This window comes from Eubalaena glacialis, chromosome 1 (assembly GCF_028564815.1).
Source record: "Eubalaena glacialis isolate mEubGla1 chromosome 1, mEubGla1.1.hap2.+ XY, whole genome shotgun sequence".
In the NCBI taxonomy this organism is placed as follows: Eukaryota; Metazoa; Chordata; class Mammalia; order Artiodactyla; family Balaenidae; genus Eubalaena; species Eubalaena glacialis.
The window spans coordinates 170617621-170639453 of record NC_083716.1 but is presented as its reverse complement, the minus strand read 5'-3'; the positions used below and the strand labels follow the sequence as shown (position 1 = coordinate 170639453).

The window sequence follows — 21833 nt, the reverse complement described above, 5'->3', positions numbered from 1 at the left end:
GATGGCCCCACAGCAATTGATGGATCTTGCTTGGCTGGCCCTTGGCACGTTTTATGAAAATTATTAGTTTGCGCATTCATTCCCCGCGTTAGTTCAAGAGCAACTTGAGTGCAGGGACCACCTCTGACAGCACTTCTGGCACAAGGTCAAAAATTGTCATTGCTCAGTTCATATTTCCTGCAATTTTAGCCATTACATTAAAGTCTACTTTTGCTCTCAAATGTGTTATCTTGTATGAGTCTATAAGACAACTTTTTCTATACAGAATAAGAATCTCGTAATAGTGTTTAGCTACTACATACCACTTTAACTTTTCAAATACATTATAAAAAAGAATAAATAGCTTGTCCAAGATATAGAAGTAGGACATTAAATTCTTCTGCCAAGACATTTTGTCAATAATCTTGCATAATTTGGAATAGCTAACTGCAAACTAAGTAATGTACAAATTTCAGTTGCATTGACTTAACAGTTTTATATTCCTTAGTACAAAGGCATAAGGTCAGAATGTGTTTGTATTTTTATTTATATTTTAGTGTCCCAATTATTTTAATGCTTTAAGATTGTTGCTGAAGTTTTCTTCTCTAACTGGAACTTGGAGTGTATTAAGTAGCCAGTAATCAGATTCCTCCAACTTAAGATAAACAATTGCCAAGATTCATAACCAAACACATTTTAAATGGGGTCACTGCTGAGTCCACCACTGCTAAGGTGGCTACTCTCAAGATGGAGAGGACCAAGAGATGTAGCATCAAAACACCTGAGCAGCTGACAACGTCTGCTGCTGGCACGTAAATGTGCAAGGTCACCAGCTGATCGGACATGTTGGATTACACTTAGAATTCAGTTGACATTGATTTCACAACCTTTGGTGAAAGAATCACTTCCAGCTACTCTGTGACATGATAACTTCTGCTGACTAAACTCTCCCTGAAAGACAGACAATTTACATAGCCTTTCAAGCCCACAGTCAGTGTGGGATCCTTTAGGCTGTATGGTTTCTCTATTAATATCTTGTGAATTCCCCAAACAAAGCCTTCCACTGTCATAGGAAAGAACTAAAATCCATCCTGAAGTCAAACAGAATTATTTGGAAATGACATGCTGGTTATGGGGTAATCTACCTCTTTCCCTCAAGAGCAGATATAAGCGAAGATTGATAAAACAACGCATTTCTTCATTTGTGAGAGATTTTTCCCTTTACTCTATCATTATTCATTATTACTCTATTCGATATTTAATATATTAGAATTACCTGTCCTCATTCCACAACTTAGTTATAATGTTAGTGCCCAGTTAAATTGTTCCAAAATTTACCGGCAATTAGATAATTTTGAGTATTTTTGCTGAGCGGCAATTACGTAAAGCCCATTACCAGTCCTCAAATTGAATGAGGAACCAAAACTAGTTACTAGGGAAGTAATACTAGTCAGGATGGCAGCCTGAGCTGCCACTTGCTTTATAAGAGAGTTAGTCATTCCTAATCTACAACATGTACAGTGAATTACAGAAATGTGTTTTCGACATCTTCTAAGTTTCTTTCATGACACAACATTGCCAAGCAAGAGTTCCCTAGCACATTAAACATGTAGTGTCTCTCTTGCTATTTTCAGACTCTAGGCAACATACCAACATCGATTAAGCACACACACACACACACGCACACACACATTATATTTATACGCTCATTCTCAACACAGTTATAAGTTCAGCCCCTAACCACCCAGCTTATAGTGGCAAAGTAGATGCATTCAATTAAACAAAGAGAAATAAGACAGCACACTAACAATATGTAAGTTTGACTGTGCAATGCTGAGTAAATTCTGATTACTTCAGAGGTTGAGTTTAGCTCAAAAGAACACTCTATGAAAAGAAACATTAAAGGTGGATTTGAAAAATAATTGAACGGCAAACAGTCTATTATCTAGGAAATAGATGCCTTTTCTGGATCCATTGCTACTTAAAAGTGCAGAGAGGAAAAGATAAAAATGGGATAAAGAGATGCATGACTGTATGGCAGTATGCACATCTACGTAATTCTAAATGGATTTGGGGTAAATGTATAACATTAATATACAGTTAACTTTTGTCAGGTCCTGCTTATACCCTCAACAAGAATACGGTATACATCATTACTCAGCATACCTCACTGAATTGTCCCTACACAGAATAATATCTTTGTGACCAAAATTATTGATCTGAGGCAGCTTTCACTCTAGGACAGTGGGATTAAACATGAAATATATTTGGGCAGAAATCTTTGTACTCAATGGCCTGCTGCTATTAAGTCCTGCTCTATCAAGGCAAATGCCTATCCAATAAGTATATAGGATACATCCTTATGCATTAAAAAAGCTACATTTATATTTTGGAAATCTTCCCTCTCATAATAGAGCTTGAATTCAATATCGGCAACACAGTAACCACTCTTGACCAGCAGAGTAAATTACAGTACAAAAACTGCAGTTAACAGCCAGAAACTTAGAGTATGTTAGGGCTGGAAGAGATTTTAGAAATCACTTAACTGAACCCAAGTATTTTATAATTAACATAATTAATATGACAATTTTTCCAAACCCTGGTCTGCAGAGCAGTACTTTCTGATAACACCTTTTGTACTGTCCATAAAAAAACGAGAAAGATCAAGCGGTATAATAGGGTTTTCATAAAACTGAATATACTTATTTAAAATTATTGCCTTTTATTCTGAGTTTGTCCTTCCTTATATTTTTTATATTAACATATCTTATGAAATGATGATGATAGAAAAAGATATTTGCTTTCCCTGATATTTGTAATTGATTAAATAAAACCCTGACAACCCTGTGATATACCCTATTTCTTTTTAATTTAACCAAACTGTGAAATCCAAGGCTTGGGGAACCACTGATTTAGATGCCAATATAAAATTTCTTCCATTGACTCTTTTATATATGAGACACACAAATTTATCATAAAGCAAAATTAGTAAGAAGAGTTATTTATGAAATGAGCCATGTTAAAGGACATTGCTCCTGTTTACCATGTAAAATGTGGCAAAAGGTCTCAAATGCAGTAATATGTCTTTTGCTATTCATATGTGTCTCTGACAGAAGAGAAACTGTAACAGTTTTTAGCTGTATTTGAAAAACCTGGCATATTTTATCTATCAGTAAGACATAAAAACTGCAAGAACAAAGAAATCAAGGAGATTGAAGCATGAACATAATCATATTATTACATATCATATTATTAGGATAAAGGTTATGGAGAAAGTGATACTTGTCATCAGAAGGCACAAACTGGCTTGATTTTCATTTTTTCTCTGTCACTTGCATAATTCTTTTTGTTTCAGATAGGCATTTGCAGATTCATACCTCACCCCAGGAGACATGGATAGGAGTCAGATATCTTAGCAGGTTTTTTTCAAAGAATGTCAAGGTAAAACAAATGTCTAATGAGATATTAAGAATAATATCAGGCAAAATGGAATTCAGGACCATTTAGAATCAAGAAAATTACCTCCTAGGAAGTTACTCCTGCGAAGTGATGCACAAAAACAGGAAGCTAATGAATCTCTGCTACAAAATTATGCTTCCACATCAAGTCTTCTAAATAATCAAGAATGCCATATTTATTTCTTTTTACTTATTTCAGATAATTCATATACCCATTGCTTTAAAGTTATGTACTTAAAAGATCAAATGTGATTTTCGTGAATGAACTACCGAAGATTCCTCTGTATGACTTTGAAAGAGCGACTTTGATTGATAGTTGACTCTCAGAAACAGTTATCTCATTGCCACTTCTAGCCAGCATTTAGGTATAACTCTTTCTTAGCTATGGTAGAATCAGTCTCAGATTTAATTCCAAGATTTGTCATGACTTTCAGTAAAACATTTGGCTTATTTTCTCTCTTAGAAGGACAGATAATATATTATAATTAAAATCTAATATCATTTTCAAATTTTCTCTTATGCAGGTTTATTCAGTAATTTTTAGAATATAGAATGCTTTTTTTTTTTTTTTTTTACCTTTTTTGTTGTTGCTGTTTGCAGGGGTTTTTTTGTTTTTTGGTGTTTTTTTGTTTGTTTGTTTTTGCCATTGTTTGAACATGGAGAAAACATTCAGATTTTTAGTAATTGGGCTGACCATACCGTATTTAGGGGCTATTTCTGAGTCCTAATAAGACATTTTTCATAAGCCTTTTGAATTTGAAACAACAGGAAAATAACTTGTCACATAACCAACTTTCTTCTTACGTATTTTTGACCACTTGTGTTGCAGGTTAGTCATCCAGTGAAAAATATGTGTTGAGTACTTACTGTGTCAGCAGCAATGGATATGGGGTGGTTTGAAGTGCAAAAAAATAGCTAACGTGGTTAAGTCCATCAGGGAGTTTAGAATCTAGTAAACAATTTTATGAACTAATTCATAATTCCTCTTTGCAGAAGTTTGACTTCTGTTAAACCTTTTCATTTTGGAAGGGAGGAAGGAAAGGGAGGGAGGGAGGGAGGGGAGGGAAGAAGGGAGAAAGAAGAGAGAGGGATGGGAGAAAGGAAAAAAAAAAGAAAAATTGATGACTTAACACCTGATTCTGTAGAAGGCATCTTGTTTTACTTCTTATAGTTGTATTGAGTTGATCTATAGATATTCTGGCATTTTCTATTCATTGCTCTTCTGGGTCCCTAATGAAACTTGTCAGACCTCCAAAAAGAACAAATCCAGGAGGCAAATGGTGGCCTTCCAAGAACTTGTTACTAAAGTAAACCACTTGAGTGGATTCCTGCAATTAGAGTCAAGTTTTACTAACTATCATCAGACGTGGCCCAACCAAGTAAGACTTGTCAACTGCAAATTTGGTAGGAAGGTCACAGTTGCTAAGGCTACTTAGTAACTGGATATTCTCAAACTTGACAGGAAGGCATTTCTCATCTGGGAAGTTAACAGGAATGAGAAACCATCTCTGAACCCAAGTTATTTAAAAGCAAAGCACAGGCCTTAGAATTAGTAGACTGTTCATCTTTTAGATACAGTTGGACACTTGGACAACACGGGTTTGAACTGTGTGGGTTCACTTATTCACAGATTTTTTTCAATAGTAAATACTACAGTACTACACGATCTGCCGTTGGTTGGGACCTTGGATACAGAGGAACCATGGATACAGAGCGTCAACTATAAGTTATACATGGATTTTCAACTGGGAGCAGGGTTGATGCCCCTAACCCCTGCATTGTTCAAAGGCCAACTGTACTCAGAAATATCTGAGTACAGATATCTGAGTCAGTAATGGAGAAAGAGCTCACCTGTGCTTCAGTCAAGATGCCATCTTTGAGTTCACTCTAATTTTGAGCACATTTCCTGCTAGTGCCACCTCCATTAATTTATGCTTCATTTTCTCTCTAAACATTTCCTATTCTTACTCTTTTGCCTCTCTTTCTCTATTATTTCCTCTCACTTGATGATTATACATGTGTTGTGGTTCTATGAAATTCAGAGACCCATAGAAGTTCATGTCATAAGTTAGGATTTTTAACCATTGTAGGTCTTAGATGACTTTGAGAATCCAAAAAAAGAACATGAACACATTTTCCCTTAAAAAAACACCACCATACTTCTTAAATTTTTTAAAAAATAATTTCAGGAAGTTCACAAAAACCCACCTATATATCCCAGAATAATACACTGTGTTAGATAATCATGTGATTGCTCATATACATATATACACATTTACATTTCCCCATCATCCTGGAATTTTTTTCATTTTATTGAAAAATAATTGACATACATGACTATGTAAGTTTAAGATGTACAGCATGATGGTTTAATTTACACATATTGTGAAATGATTACGACATACATGACTATATAAGTTTAAGATGTACAGCATGATGGTTTAATTTACACATATTGTGAAATGATTATCACAAAAGGTTCAGTCAACATCCATCATCTCATATAGATACAATAAAAAGAAAAAAAAATCTCCTGTGATGAGAACTTTATCGTGGAATTTTTATGGAGTCTGTTTCTGATTTTTTTCCTTAAAATATATTAAGCCTTAACCCATAGATAATACAGCAAACACAGTGAAACCACATTGATATAGTGTAACTGAGTAAACAACCAGTGTGAGATAAGAGAGATAGGAGAACTGTGCAATCTCAGAGATCAGCTATACTGATTTTGTTGCATGTATAATTTCTACAGGATCCTTAGAAAGTACACTCAAGATTTAAAACTGACAGGGACTCCACAAATACTTACTGAATTCATTTAAAAGAAGTACCCTTACTTACAGCAAAATAGAGAAATTCATATACTCTCTGAAGATACCCAAGAGTAATTTTCTCCAACCACCCATCAGATGATGTTCAGTTTCCTTTACGATAGGCATTCCAAGCAGGTCACTAAATGTTCCCTAGTTCCACGACACGCTTTATGAGGAAATCTCCTATTGCTTGCTTAAACTGGGTCCTTTCAAAGTGTTTGAGGGCTTTCAAAAAATAGTTGATTCTCTAAATTACCACTCTGTGCATGGCCCACAGGCCAATATAGCATAACAGATGTTCATAAACAAAGAAGAAATTTTATCTTACCAGCAAGCGCACATAACCAAGAGGCCTAACCATCTGTCTTCTGCTGTCTCTATCTTTGCATAATTGACTTGCTCGGAAGGTCACATCAGAGAACTGGGTTCAGTCAATAATTATAATTGACATTGAATGTTATTTATCATTTAATTTTGAGCTGTTCAAGTTAAATATGCCTAAAATCATAATAGTAATACCCACTTATTGGATGTTTATAGTGAAACAGGAGTTATATGTAGAACTTTATGTTTGTTGTCTTACTTAGTTTACAGATGCCTATGAGGTAGCGATTGCTGTCCTCATTTTGCTGTTAAGAAATCTGATACTCAGGGAGATTTTTTGAAATGGCCAAGCTGGAATATGTAACAGGGCTGTCTCAGTCAGGAGTCTGGCTTATTCTGCAATATTTGACAGATTATGGATTGCTAATTAAAATTGTCTTTATTATTATTTTTGGTGCCCATCATGGCCATCTAACATTTCTATTTTGTTCTTCCTGTATCCTACACACGTGTGTTTGTCCAAACGAGTGGCATTTAGGCTCTTGGCAAGAAGGGGTTGTACATAATTCTCTTTATTCACTATTTTGGCAAAGGTGATTAGGATTTTATTAAAGGCATTTTGACAACTATGAAAATATACATACCCTTGCAAAATAATTTCTTCTTCTGGAAACATATGTATGGTTTAAAAAAAAAAAAAGAACCACAGGCTTTGTCTCCAAGACAAAATGAATTGAATACTGATATGCTGCTGTAAATAAGAACACAAGCCTATGGAACCAGACAACTTTGGGAAGTTAGCCGCTAACCTCAGTTTTTGAATCTGTAGAGTGGAATAAACAATAGCATCGTCTTAATTTCCTGGGTTATCCTACAAGTTACCACAAACTAGGTGGCTTAAAACAACCTATGTTTATTCTCTTACAGTTCTGGAAGCTGAAAGTCTCAAATCCAGGTGTTAGCAGAGCCACAGCTCTCTTTGAAGGCTCAGGGGAAAATCTATTCCATGCCTTTCTGTCAGCTCCTTTGTTGCTGGAAATCTTGGTGTTCCTTGGCTTGTAGATGCATCTTTCCAATCTCTGTCTCCATCATCACATGGCATTCTTCCTTTGTGTCTGTCTCTGTGTCTCTTCTCCTCTTCTTCTAAGGACACCAGTCACATTGGATTAGAGCCCCCCTCAATCCAGTATGACCTCATCTTACCTTGATTACATCTGCAAAGACCCTACTTCCAAATAAGGTCACATTCACAGGCACTGGGGGTTAGGAGTAGAGCGTATCTTTTGGGGGGGGACACAATTGAACTCATAGCAAGCACCTCTGATGTAAAACTGTAATATTTAAATGTGATAGTGCCTATCAAGCCTTCAGTAAATAATAGGCATTCAATAAAGTTAAGGGATGTTATGATTGATAATACTATAGTTGGCTCTGAGACCTCAGATAAATTATTCAGCCTCTCTTGAGTCAGTTTCCTTGTCTATAAAAAATGGAGATAATAATGTTTATTTCAAAGAGCTGTTGAGAGAATTGAATGTCATAATTCAGTACTGGCCCTGGTAACTCAGGGTTAACTCTCCTCTTTCTCCAAGAGATAGCATTGATGAGGTGAGCAGGAACTCTCTCTGGAGTCCAGTGTCATCAAATACACCATATTTCAAGGAAAAAAGAGCAAGGGTCAAAATAGGTTGACAGAAGACATTGAAGAGGGCAGCTCTGCTCCTTTCCCAGGTAGCGGTGGTGGCAGCTGCAGCCGTGAGTTCGGCCTTCCCCCGCCTAAGGAAGGAGGTGTTGGAGAAAGCACATCATTCCCCATTGTCCTCCTTTCCGTGATAGTGATTTTGGGGACACCTGGGCAGAAAGAGTCTGACTGAGCCAAGTGTGCATGAACACATCTATTCCTTTGTGGTTTTTTACCCCTTGTTCACCACCCCCTTGAAAAAGTCACCAGAATAATGAATGTGCTGGTTCATGTGATTTAGCTGGATTTAGATGTGGCTCTCTTGGTCTTTTACAAGTTGTTAACACCGGTGATGTGACTCCATTAAACTAAACCTCAAGGGAGAGCAGAGAGAAGAGATGGGATACACTGTGGACTTGATGTTTCTCTCCTGCCTGTTTGAGGACTTTGTCTTATTAAACATCCAAGTATTAGTTAGGGTAATGCTAGCACTGGAACTAATAAACCCCCATAACATTGAGGCTTATCCCAATATTATATTTCATGCTCAAGCAATACCAGAAACTGTATTTCTGTGCAATGAATAATTTCCTCCTCTTGGTGATTCAGTGACCAAGGTTTCCTACCTCTGGGGGCTCCCCTATCCCATAGGACTTACGGACCTGAAGCCTTGGAAGCATCTGACTTATGCCATGGAAGGAAAAAGAGAGAATAGGGAATGACACACCTGCTTCTTGAAGGCTTTGGCCAAGAAGAACTATTCATGACACATGACCATAGCTAGATGCAGATGAGGCTGAGTAATGTGTTCTTGGCTGGACAGACACACTCTAGCAACAACTCTACTCCATGGAATGCAGAACAACAAATTTTGGTGACAGCAGCTATTTCTATCATAATCCATTCTCTCGTGAATCTTCTTTCTTGCCACTTTCATTGTCTCTTTTTCTTAAGCTACAAATATGCCCATTCAACTATTTTGAGTGCTTGCTGTGTATATTCAGGTAAAGTGCTAAGTGCCGGGAATATTCCCTTGCCTTTTTTCTCCATCCCACATTTTAGTTATTTCCAGTGGATTCCCTCTTTCTTTACAGCCTCCTGGCAAATGAGTCTACTTTCCAGAACTTCAGCCACTGCCTCTGCAGGATGAAATATCAGTCTCCAACCCCCTCAGGAGCCCAATCCCAGACCTTCTATCTATCAGGCGCCTCCTTGAATTGGTATCTGGCACATTTATCTCAAGCTGTCCTATCTAAACCCTGTACTTCTCTCTCTGATCTTTAAGGTGGTTCCTCATTCCTCTGTGCATTTGAACTGCTGTGCCAAGTGCTCCTTCTCCTGATTTCCATTTTTTCTTAAATTATGACCATTTAAAAACAAAGATAAAGAAAATGGAGAGAAGAGTGCATGTGTATAGTTTCCATGAGAAAGGAAAGAGGAGAGAAGAGGCAGGCAAGAAAGCAAACATTAGGCCAGAAAGTATCTGGTATCAGCAACAAGGTGATACCCCAAGCTTCTCAGATCAGCCTGGCACAGGGGTGGGGCTGATTCAAAATTATTTGAATACAGAGCCGGAACCGAGGGCCACTGTCCAGCTGGCCATCGGTGTGGAAGTTAAGAGGAGTTTATGGTTCTGGAAGAAACTGTCATTTTTAATATGCATATATTTGAAGTAATACAAGACTATTAAAAATGTTTAAGATATTATTTAACCTATTTCTTTCATATTCTGAGAGTCACACATATTTTGAGAAGCAGATATTTTTCTTTTTTTTTTTTTAAACTTTATTTATTTTATTTATTTATTTTTGGCTCTGTTGGGTCTTCATTGCTGCACGCGGGCTTTCTCTAGTTGCACCGAGCTGGGACTACTCTTAGTTGCGGTGAGCAGCGTCTTACAGTCGTGGCTTCTTTCGTTGTGGAGCACGGGCTTTAGTAGTTGCAGCACGCAGGCTCAGTAGTTGTGGCGCACTGGCTTAGTTGCACCACGGCATGTGGGATCTTCCCGGACCAGGGATCAAACCTGTGTCCCCTGCATTGGCAGGCGGATTCTCAACCACTGCGCCACCAGGGAAGCCCGAGAAGCAGATATTTTTCATATTAACATACACAGGACATACAAAAACAAAACACTAAACCTGACATTTAGCTAGATGACTCCTATTTTCACAAATTCATACAATCTTCACGGCTCAATCCAACACTCACACACAAATACACACACGTGTGTGCACACATACCCACATACACACAAATGACTAAATGTCTACTTTAAGCCTTAGAAAAGTATTTGAATACAGAATGCTGCAGTGATTCTACTACCTAATTTTAGTATTTTATTTATTTAAAAATATTTCCTATGCTACAGATTTATTTGTGTGAATATTTTTCATCTTTTAATTTAGATATCTAGGTAACCATCAGTGGAGCTGCCTGTTTCAATGAAAATTACTCAGGTTTTACTTTATTTCTCAAATCAAATGCTTAAAAGCCAGGGGAGTTTCAATCTTTTCTGATGCTATATAATCTATCTGATTCATTTTGTTACTGACTACTCTTTTGATAGATAAAAATACAGCTAGCCTATTAGTTAACTGCAAGTCCCAAGAAAAGGATAAATAACACACGAGCAGTCTCTACCAACACCTCAGCATGGCGTTTAACAGCTGCCAAAAGTACTGTATAATCTTTTAGAAGGCTTAATCGTTCCCTATTGCACTTTTCAAAAGAGAAGAGTAGTTATTAATCCTGGTGTTCGCACAAAATTTTCACAGTAGATCTTCATTGAATAAATAGTGCTGTTTCCTATAAAGATTTTGGTTTTATATAACACTTAACTGTTCGAGGTTAAACAAATAGTAATGTGCTAGCAAAGAGAAAAACTGTATTTGGTAAAGAAAACCACATTTTAGGCTGTATTAAACTGTACCTTTAATTGGTGGTTTTGAGGAAAGAAAATAGAAGTGTCTTTCTGGAGATCATGGAGTTCCCCTTTTTTATACAGTGAGGTTTCTTCCCAGCTTTTCTTTCTCTCTTAAAAGAAAATCCTTATAATAGTTCAATTAATCATGTTTTATCTTTCTAAAGTGTGTTATTACTCAAATGCGTGGGAGAAGCTGACTCTCAGCAAAATGTAATAGACTGTATAGTAGACTTTTTCTTTTCAATCATTGGCCCCTTAGAATCCTATTTACATCTTTTAGAACAATTAGTTACCTATCTAATATTTTGTTTCCAACAGAATGACTCCCAGGCACTGTCATAATTAATTTTAACTTTTTGGGGACTTAACGATTCATACATTTATCCAATTCCAAAGTAAGTATGAGGTGGCATTATAAAAGATATATGCATTTAGAACATTAAAATGGAAATAAGATGATTAAAACAATATAAAGGGAAAGAGAAATAATGGTACTGAAATTCTAAACTCATACAGTTTTTTGTAAGGTTAAAAAAAGTAACTATAAGTAATGAAATAACTCATTGTCATTTTTTAAACAAAAAAGATATGAAACCTTTTGATTTCTCAAGAGAGATCCATTTTTTTCTAGAAATGAATTATAAATATGTATATATAATGCAAATATTTGCAAAAATGACATTAAACAACATAAACATTGCATTTAGCTTTATGAGGAAAGAATGCAAAAACATGCTTCTTATATCAATCCAGAATGAAAGCTTAACGCTTGAATATGAAATGCTAATGAAGTAAAAGTATTTTAATAAGAGGCCTAACCTGATGGGTCTTAAAAAGTGGCTTATTTTAATCTAACTTGATGAGCAATATGGCTAAAGATACTCAGAGGAATGGACATCTACAGACTTAGCACATCCAATTATCTTCTTATAACGTGATTTGTCCCAGCCACCAATGTGACACAAATTTAAGGAGAAACAGTTCAAGTCTGGGCAAAGTTGGGATTATGTGCAGTCTGTGTGGACTGAATGGAGATAAACATAATATGAATTAGATGTGCAGAGAGCAAAGTAAACATTCTGTTGTAGAAAGAGGAATCCTAACTTGCCTAACAAGGAACCAACTCAATTCTGACAGGAGTAAGCCACCGTGGTGATATGTGTAGACCCATCCTCAATATCTTAGACCTTTCTGACTGAGATTCTATAATTCTTTTTTTAGAAGTTTTTATTTTGAACAATTTAAACATATTATAAAAATAGAGAGAATAGTATATACCCATCACCCAGTTTCAATAAAAATCAACATACATCTAACACTGCATATAACCAGACTTTCTCTCACCTTTCCCTTCCCTCACTCTGGATTTTATTGGAGCCCACCTCAAATATTATAGCATTTCATCCACAAATATTTTATTATGTATCCCTAAAAGGTTAAGACAATTTTTAAAACGTAAGCACAACATCATTATCACATCTAAAAACAATACTCGTCAACAATTTCTGTGATAGCTTGTCTCCAAGATGGCCACAGTTAATTCCTTCTTTCCACACGCATGCCATTCCCCTATCAAAATGTAAAGACTAATTCTTTACTTTTTTGAATCTATGCTAGGCTATGACTGTTTTGGCCAGTAGTATATGACAGGAGTAATGCTGTACTACTTCTACTCCTTGACTTTAAGAGGACTAGATATTTCTACTTCTCTCTTGGGAGTACTAAACATCCACATAAGACATCTTACTACCCTGTTAGCTAAAAACAAAAACTTTAAGAGGACTAGATATTTCTACTTCTTTCTTGGGAGTACTAAACATCCACATAAGACATCTTACTACCCTGTTAGCTAAAAAAAAAACCATATGGAGAAGCTCCAAGGAAAGGAAAGACCATATGGAGAAACCATATATATGTAAATATAATTATTATATTATTTATATTATATTACATTATATTATATTATATTATATTATATTATATTATTTTATATTATATTATATTATATTATATTATATTACATTATAGAGAGAGAGACCCATTTGTTCCAGCATCTTGAGTGAACCATGCCTTCGAACTGTTCACACCAAGGTACTGGACATGTGAGAGAATCCTTCCTGGATTCTCCACACAAGCTCAGCCACCAACTAATTATGACTGAGAGACCCCAATTGACACTGTGTGGAACAGAAGAATGGCCCAGCCAAGCCCTGCCTAAACTTTTCATCCATATAATCATGAATAATAAAATAACTATTGTTTTAAGCCACTATGTCTTAGCTCAGTTTATTCTAAGGAGAAGATAACTGAAACAATACCTTAATATTATCAACATCCAGTCAGTGTTCAACTTTCTCCAATTGGTTCATATATGTTTTGGTTATAGTTGGTTCGTTAGATTCAAGATTTAAACAAGTAACTCAAGAACACTAAAAAATAATGAAATTACTTTATGTCAATATTTCCCATTTTATCGGCTACTTTTATAGAAAGTATCTGATGTGATAAGGTAGCTCTGTATGGATAGGTTATTTGAGCAAAGATTACTGTCCCCATCACACAGATGATAAGAAAAAGATCCAAAGAGATTCAATGATTTACCAGAAAAATTGTATCCAGAATTTAAACCCAGCTCTTCAAATTTAAAATTTAGGGCTCTTTCCCTTATTCCAAACCTGGTTGAGCCTTCAAAGATTGTAATTACCATGATTGGCTCTAATAAGACTCATTATTGGAACCATAAAGAAACCAATGTTTCTCCACTCCTCATTCTTACACCCGGAGATGAATTTATTTCTGAAATGTGTCCTTCCTCTCTGTCTCTGCCACCTGGTTCCTAGTACAGGATTTCCTGATCTCTCCTCATTTACCTATGTTTCTTAGTACCAAAGTCTTAAGTGATCTCTAAGCCTCTGGTCCTACCCCTTGTTGCTTTCTCCTCCATTCCACTGCCAGATGCATTTATTTGCAACTAAACTTGGCCACCTCAACCTCCTTGCCTAGTAAACTTTAACAATTCTCAAATCAACAACCACAGAAAGGAATAGTCCCAAATGTCCATGAGTGCTCCTGGAAAATCTTAAAAATTCGTCTCTCTTGGTAAAACCTAAAACAGTACAATAATCTTCTGAATCAATAAGATAATCACTTAATAACAGAGTACTGCCATCTACCTGATTTCAGTGCCTATGATGGCATGTGGATTTACGAGACTTCATAATACCAAAGCATGCTGTATAAATAAGTTTTTGAAGTCATTTGGCTAATAAAATTTGTGACAGAATTGAGTGATCATATAACACAGGTATAGCCATGAAGAAGCTTAAGAACCTATATCATATTGTTACCATACCAGTTACTAAAAATGCATTGTCAAAACACACTCCATTGTTGTATGTACCAAATTTCAGTGGTTCAGTATCGATAGGTATATTGGAATTTAACAAATGAACTACATTTCTGATCCCAGTTCCAGAGATAATTTAATTAATTACTTAATATAGAATTCAATAATGCCTCAAAGTTAAAGTCAACTCCAAGTAAATAAAAAGCTTTTAGAGTATCAAGTAGCACCATTTAAATGGGCTTTCGAAGCCTAGTAGGAGCATAATTTGCATTAAAGATTAGATTAGATTATCCTAATACAGCAATAAAATCTTTGAAGTTTGTAATTCTATTTTGACTACATACTTTTTGCAAAAAAAGCATTGAGGTTAGAAGAGAGAAAATTATCTTACCTATTAGATCAAACCACACATAATAGCCAAAGTTCAACCATTTTTGTCCTACAGATATGTCAAATATTGAATTAGTGATGGTAGTATGAATTCACTGGTTTTGTAAATATTTTTATAAATCATTTGTTTTCATTATTTGTCCTTGTATTAGCTCACTAGGGCTACCGTAACAAAATATCACAAAATGGGTGGCTTAAAACAATGAAAACTTATTCTCTCACAATTCTGGAGCCCAGGAGTCCAAAGTCACGGTATTGGCAAGGTTGGTTCCTTCTGGAGTTTCCGGGGGAGAATTTGTTTCATGCTTCTCTTCTAGGTTCTGGGGGCTGCCAGCAATCCTTGGTGTTCCTTGGCTTGCATCTGTATCTGCCTTCATTCTCCCTGTTTGTCTTTGTGGCAGTCTCCCTGTGTGTCTTCGTGTCTCTGTATCCAAATTTCCCTTTTTTTATAAGGACTCCAGTTATTGCATCAGGGTCCACCCCAAGCCACTAGAACCTCATTTTTATTTGATTACAGCTACAAAGGTGCTATTTCCAAATAAGGTCACATTCACAGGGATTAGGACCTCAACATATCTTTGGGGTCCATAATTCAACCCACAAGAGTCATAGTAAGAGGTGTAAGCTTGAAAAGTTTCAACCTAGTTTTATTTTTGTGCATATTTACCTAACACTATAAATAAGAATAATATAATCATCATTGGAGTTCTGCCTTAAGTATCTTTCCCTTCAAAAGGAGTCTGTATTTTATTCAAACGTGAGCAACGCTAACCTAAAGGAGAAAACCTGAGATCCCTATCATGTCACATTAGGTCTTTTGCTGCCATCCTTCACCACCACTCCCTTGCATTTAATCCATCAGCAATATAAGGCAGCTTATAATTCCTGAACACACAACGCATTGTTTTATGCATCCCCAGCTATGTTCATTCTGTTTCCTCTGCCTGTAATGGCCTTCCCATTCCAACTTCATCATCTCCTACCACTTCCTACTCGAAGCCTCAGTTCAAGTGCCATCTTCCCCTAAAAGTCCCCTATGATGACACCCCGCAGCGCTACCACCAACCCCAGGAGCTGAGTGAACCTCAGCAAGGCTCTCATTTTCTTCCTCGTCTCTCTACCAATAGACAATAAACTCTGTGATTTCAGGAGCAGTGTCTTCCCAGTTTTTCAGTCTCCACTCTTAGCACAACAGTCTTCTAACTGTTAAATGAATGTTTGCATATGTGGGATGGAAATAGTTCCACCCACAGTTTTTACTTCTCAAGGGTAACTCCAAGGTGCTGGATGTATTCTAACTTATACTCTGCTAAAACAAGTATTCAAATAGTCCCATCTGGGAGATAGGTATCAGAAGTATGAGACTTAATCAGGAAGCAAGCTCAGACAATATCCCCATATTTAGAAATAAAATTTTTTGTTCTCTTTGGATGATTATATACTCTTTTTTTTTAATGAGAGAAATCTGTGACTTCAGGGATTTGGGAAGATCTCAAAAATTTAGTCATGTTGCCAGAGTACACTGAGTGCATAGAGAATAGGAGAAGGAACTGAAAGATAGAACGGGTCCATATTTTAGATGACTTTGAGAGCCAAAATAAGGTTTCGGATTTTACTTTCTACATACTGAGTAGTCCCCGGTTTTTGAGAAAGGAACATTACATAATGACATCTTATAAGATGATCCATTCCTTGCAAACCAAAATATCATACATTGGTTTCTATATTAAGCATAACAGGATAGAGTTCTATCCGTCTGCACTTATCAGTTGATAGATTATCCAAACATTATTCTTATTTGGATATTGGGAGTTAGATATAGATATAGATACAGATATAGATATAGATCTTGGATTCTAAGGATTTTTAGTATTGCATAAACAGTGACGTCACTTATTTTTCAGAGTTCTCTTTGACTAATAATTCCTGTCATTTCTCACAACTTAAAATAACATTCCTTTTCCACCATATAATTGTAGTTCAAATTTACTCTGGGCTTTACTCTCAATTCTTTATTATTTTTTTCAAAGCTAGTTAAATCAGTTTAGCTGTTATCTAAAAACAGCTTGGTCTATTTTAACTGAACTAAGGTTATATTTAAAAGTCATGTTTTACTTCATTTGGGGTTATTTAACTTCTCAAGTTCTTTTTAAGATAAAAACGGTAACTCACATGTGAAAAAATGTATGGTGTATGACAATGAAAATGAGACTTAAAATTGAAATTTGCTGTGATAATTTATTATTATAATCAAGTTAAAATCTACATGGAAATTTTCTACTGGGTAGTGTCACAATTCAAGTTTAGCTCTTATTTTTTCAGATAAACTAAGACTCTAAAAGGTGAATTATTTTAGTCTACCCAATGCTTTATTAAGTAGAATAAATCTTAGAGTTTAAGTACCCCTTGGTGGCTAAGAATCTTGCAGCCTCTCCAGATCAATATTCTGAATATCTCCTTGCACCATTCTTTCCACATGGTTCTTTAAATGTGATGAAGGAGTTCAGGTGAAAGTATATTTGTCCCAGAATATAAAATACTCCTTCAACCTTTTAGGAAAAAGACTCCTTTGTGTTTATTTTAATCCCATGTCCCTTGTTTTCTAATGTTAAAAACAGATTTGCAGGTGGGAAATTTTAATTAAAGATTTGAATGAGTTGAGTTTAATTTATCAAAGTTTAATTATAAATTAAATATGACCATGGATCCAAGTAGACTGTTTCTAATCATTACAGCCAATCCTTTCTTAGGTTTGAAAACAATTTTTCATGTATTAAACTGATTTTATGATTTTCTAAAAACTGCTATGTATTTTTATTTCTGAGTAGTAGTATGTTCCAAAGGAACCAGTAACCCATTCCTTAGTATCTCAGTGACAATATTCAATATTTTTTAGTGAAAATTATATTTATCAAGAAATACCAATGAGGTTTTCTGGGGTCAAACATACTGGATGGTAGGGGCTTATATGGGTTCCTTTAAATGTACATACTTCACAATTCCATGATTTTTTCTAGAAGATTTTGCTGTATAATTACCTTAATATTTTTATAGATTTGGAGATTAAATAATCACATTTTTATGTAGTGTATGATTCTCTTTTCTGTATTCAGGTTCTCTCTTTAGGAGCAGACGTCCTACCAGAATATAAACTGCAGACACCACGCATCAACAAGTTTACAATATTGCACTACAGTCCTTTCAAGGCCGTCTGGGATTGGCTTATTCTGCTGTTGGTCATATACACTGCTATATTCACTCCCTACTCTGCAGCCTTTCTCCTCAATGACAGAGAAGAACAGAAAAGACGAGAATGTGGCTATTCCTGTAGCCCTTTGAATGTGGTAGACTTGATTGTGGATATTATGTTTATCATAGATATTCTAATAAACTTCAGAACAACATATGTAAATCAAAATGAAGAAGTGGTAAGTGATCCAGCCAAAATAGCAATACACTACTTCAAAGGCTGGTTCCTGATTGACATGGTAGCAGCAATTCCTTTTGACTTGCTGATTTTTGGATCTGGTTCTGATGAGGTAAGAGCTGCTTAAGAATCTTATTTTCTGAAAGATTGAAGTTATTAAGAGTGAAGCTGTTTTAACTGCAAAAAAAGCGGTTGCTTTACAAACTTTCTATATCACACAGATAAAATTTATTTTCAATTGGAAATGCTATAAAATGAAGTGGAACATTTTTGCCATTGCAAATAATTCACAATTCTTTCTATTTTTACTAAGAAATAGTAAAGACTATTTATCTTTTAAACAACAAATTAAACTTTGAGACAAGTGTTTCATAGCACATAGCACATTCCCAGAATGTATAATTTCTACATATTAACTTTATGGATATAAAACTGTCAAAGATGAAATGCCTCTTTCTTTCTTAACTCATAATTGTGGTTGGCAAGAGCAGGGACTTGTTTTATGTTCAAATTATGTATAAGGGGCATCTTCTGAAATGTTTTATTCAAAACTCTCTTAAATAATACCTAGGTTGGAAAATACTTCTTGTGTCCCCACTATCTTGTAAAGTTGGAAATTTCTTAAAAATATTATTTCACCCTATTATTTTTTATTTTAAATATTTGCTTATTTATTTGGCTGTGCCGGGTCTTAGTTGCAGCATGAGGGATCTTCGTTGCCACACACGGGATCTTAGTTGTGGCATGTGAACTCTAAGTCGCAGCATGTGGGATTTAGTTCCCTGACCAGGGATTGAACCTGGGCCCCCTGTATTGGGAGCGCAGAGTCTTAACCACTGGACCACCAGGAAAGTCCCCTAAAGTTGGAAATTTTAAGGAAATCTGACAAGTGGATGTGCATTTTCTGGATAGAAAGTCCATATTTTTAATCAGATTCTTCTCAAAGGGTTCTTTGATCTAAAACAAGTTACGTTCTCCTAAAATCTCCTCCAATTTATTGCACTAATTTTTTGTAAATAAATTTCCTGGATTCTATAACAAAGTTTTACAGAAGGTGTGAAAGTAGATCTAAGGGATTAGATTGAGAAAGATAACCTGGGTGTGTTGAATTTTTAAAATTCAGGGTCAGGAATTCCCTGGTGGTCCAGTGGTTAGGACTCTGTGCTTTCACTGCCCTGGTCCTGGGTTCAATCCTTGGTCAGGAACTGAGATCCCACAAACCACGCAGTGTGGCCAAAAAAAAAAAAAGAACTAAAATTCAGCGTCCTTTTCTACCTAAGAATCAGTCAGTCAGTGCCTCACCATCGTTTTGTTTTTTTTTTTAAGAGGAGATCAAATATCATAAATGCCCTCTGCAGATGGTTGCTCCCTGACCAATTAGCACTTGAGGACAAGAGAATCCTCCTCAGCCAAGGGAAACAATAGGTTTAGAAGTAAATTCTCTCCCACAGAACATGCCCATCAAACGGTGGATGAATTAAGAGCAGGGTAATGGAACAATATATTCTTCCTGGATTCTACAAACCTTAGACAAAGTCTCAAACTTGACTTTCCGCATCTATAAGGATGATAATATTACTTTCCCTGCTTAAGTGTTTTTCTTAATTTGAGACTCTAATGAGATAATATATGTAAAACTCTAGCAAAATACTCAAAAAAAGTCAGCTGCTGTTAAACTAGTTGAACTCTTAATGTTAGATATTCCTAACTTTGGTTTTTAATTAAAAGGCAAGAAAGTGAAATACTTCTTTATCAATATTTATCTTTATGAGTTTCTTACAATGTGTGAATCCATGTAATTACACCAAATAAGTTCTTATTGATAAATAGAGTAAAACCTCACTTTCAAATTTTCAAATATATACACCAACAGCAAATTAAATTTCAGCTTAGTGAAATGAAAAATAGGTAAACAATAAATAGGCAAACAAGATTGTTAGGGGAAGTTGATTTACCAATGATATTTAATCAATAGCAATCAAACAAGTGAGTATTAGAATATGCTAATTATTCTAAGATGCAGCACTTGATCAGTTTAATTTCAGTTACTATATCATCACTTGAAAATAAAAGTTTATTAAAATATGTAATTCAAGTAATCACTGTTTCAGACAGAACTTCAAGTGAGCTGAAACAAGAGAAAATTTATGTGATTCACATTAATATAGGATGAAATAGTCTTGGGGAAAAATGGTGTCTGGATCACCTTTCTCATGTAGCATAAAGGAAAAGATGAAGTTTGCCTCAAGTAAAGCAATTCCAGTTCTTCACTCTGATATGTATAATTTCCCAGATTCCTCCCTGTTTCCAAAGCTACTCCTCTCTCTTTTGAAATGTGATATGATATGGGAAGGATCCTGGCTTTGGAGTCAGACACACCTGGGTTTGATTCGCCTTTGTGCCTCTTACTTGCTGTATTTAAGCAAGATATTTAATTCATTTAGGACTTTATTTCTTTTCTGTAAAATGGTGAGAGATAGGTTCTTGTGGTTTCTAAAAATAAAGCAGCATATATGAAGAGACTAGACCAGTAGCAGGTAGGTAGTACTTGCTTACCAAAGGTTACTTCTTTTCTCCTTCCCATCCCTTTGGATTAAAGTCCCTGTTTCTTAATGAAGTCTTCCTTTAAAAACGTACATGTTACCACATTAATCCATAAATATCTAAATTATTCAACAAAGATTTACTGAGCAGATTTATTGAGATTTATTGATAGACATTATCGTATAGTAGTTATTAGATTAGCTAGTTGCAGCTAGGAATCCTGAAGAAAGAGACAGAAAGGAAATGTTTTGAGGACAGTTATTGTCTTGCAAAGCACAGGAATTTGGGGTATGTGGTAGGGGGAAGTAGGTCTGCATCAAGGATAGCAAGTGGAGGGGTGGGTCTGGAAGGAGCATAAAGAATCAGCTATAAAACTTCCTGGTGGATGGACCTGGGGCTACCTTTACCCAACTACAGCAACTGTTTACTTAAAATTCTGAAATATGTTAACCCAGATAAAGGTGGGGGGGGGCAGGTTGGGGGGCAAAAACAGCTTTTTCTTCCTTTGACTCAGTATTAAAAGTGGACCAACCTGCCCAAAATGACAGGTCTGAGAAGTTTGATGGATGTCTTGGGTTTCTTGTGGATTGGCCCTTAGGGCTCCAAAAGACCATGACAAGTTATGGCTTAGGATTCACTCACTGACCCAAAAGATGTTCCTTCTCTTTGGCACACATTTCTTACCAACTGTTCTCCATGTGCTGGGACTCTTCTACCTCTCCATCAGTGTTTCTCAACCAAGTGTATCACAGGCGCCCTAGGATGAATCTATAGTTGGTTCTCTGCTACTGTCTGAAACTTATTTTGTTGAGTTTAACTTTATACAATTTGCATTATGAAATCAATAGGTATTTTGAATGTGTATTGTCAAAGGGTGTCTCCCTAGCCACCATCCCGACCCCATCCCATCCTACTTTAACAGTGTTCTGAAACTTGACAACTCAC

At 35.8% G+C, this 21833-nt stretch overlaps 1 protein-coding gene across 1 annotated transcript in view; it reads left to right on the top strand.

The window, feature by feature from the left end:
• The window catches only part of KCNH7 (potassium voltage-gated channel subfamily H member 7), a 441344-nt gene that overhangs the window by 358215 nt on the left and 61296 nt on the right, over positions 1 to 21833 (top strand). The window contains exon 7 of the mRNA XM_061200781.1: positions 18031 to 18456. Coding sequence (XP_061056764.1) covers positions 18031 to 18456 — 426 coding nt within the window. The remainder of the gene's footprint in view (positions 1 to 18030; positions 18457 to 21833) is intronic.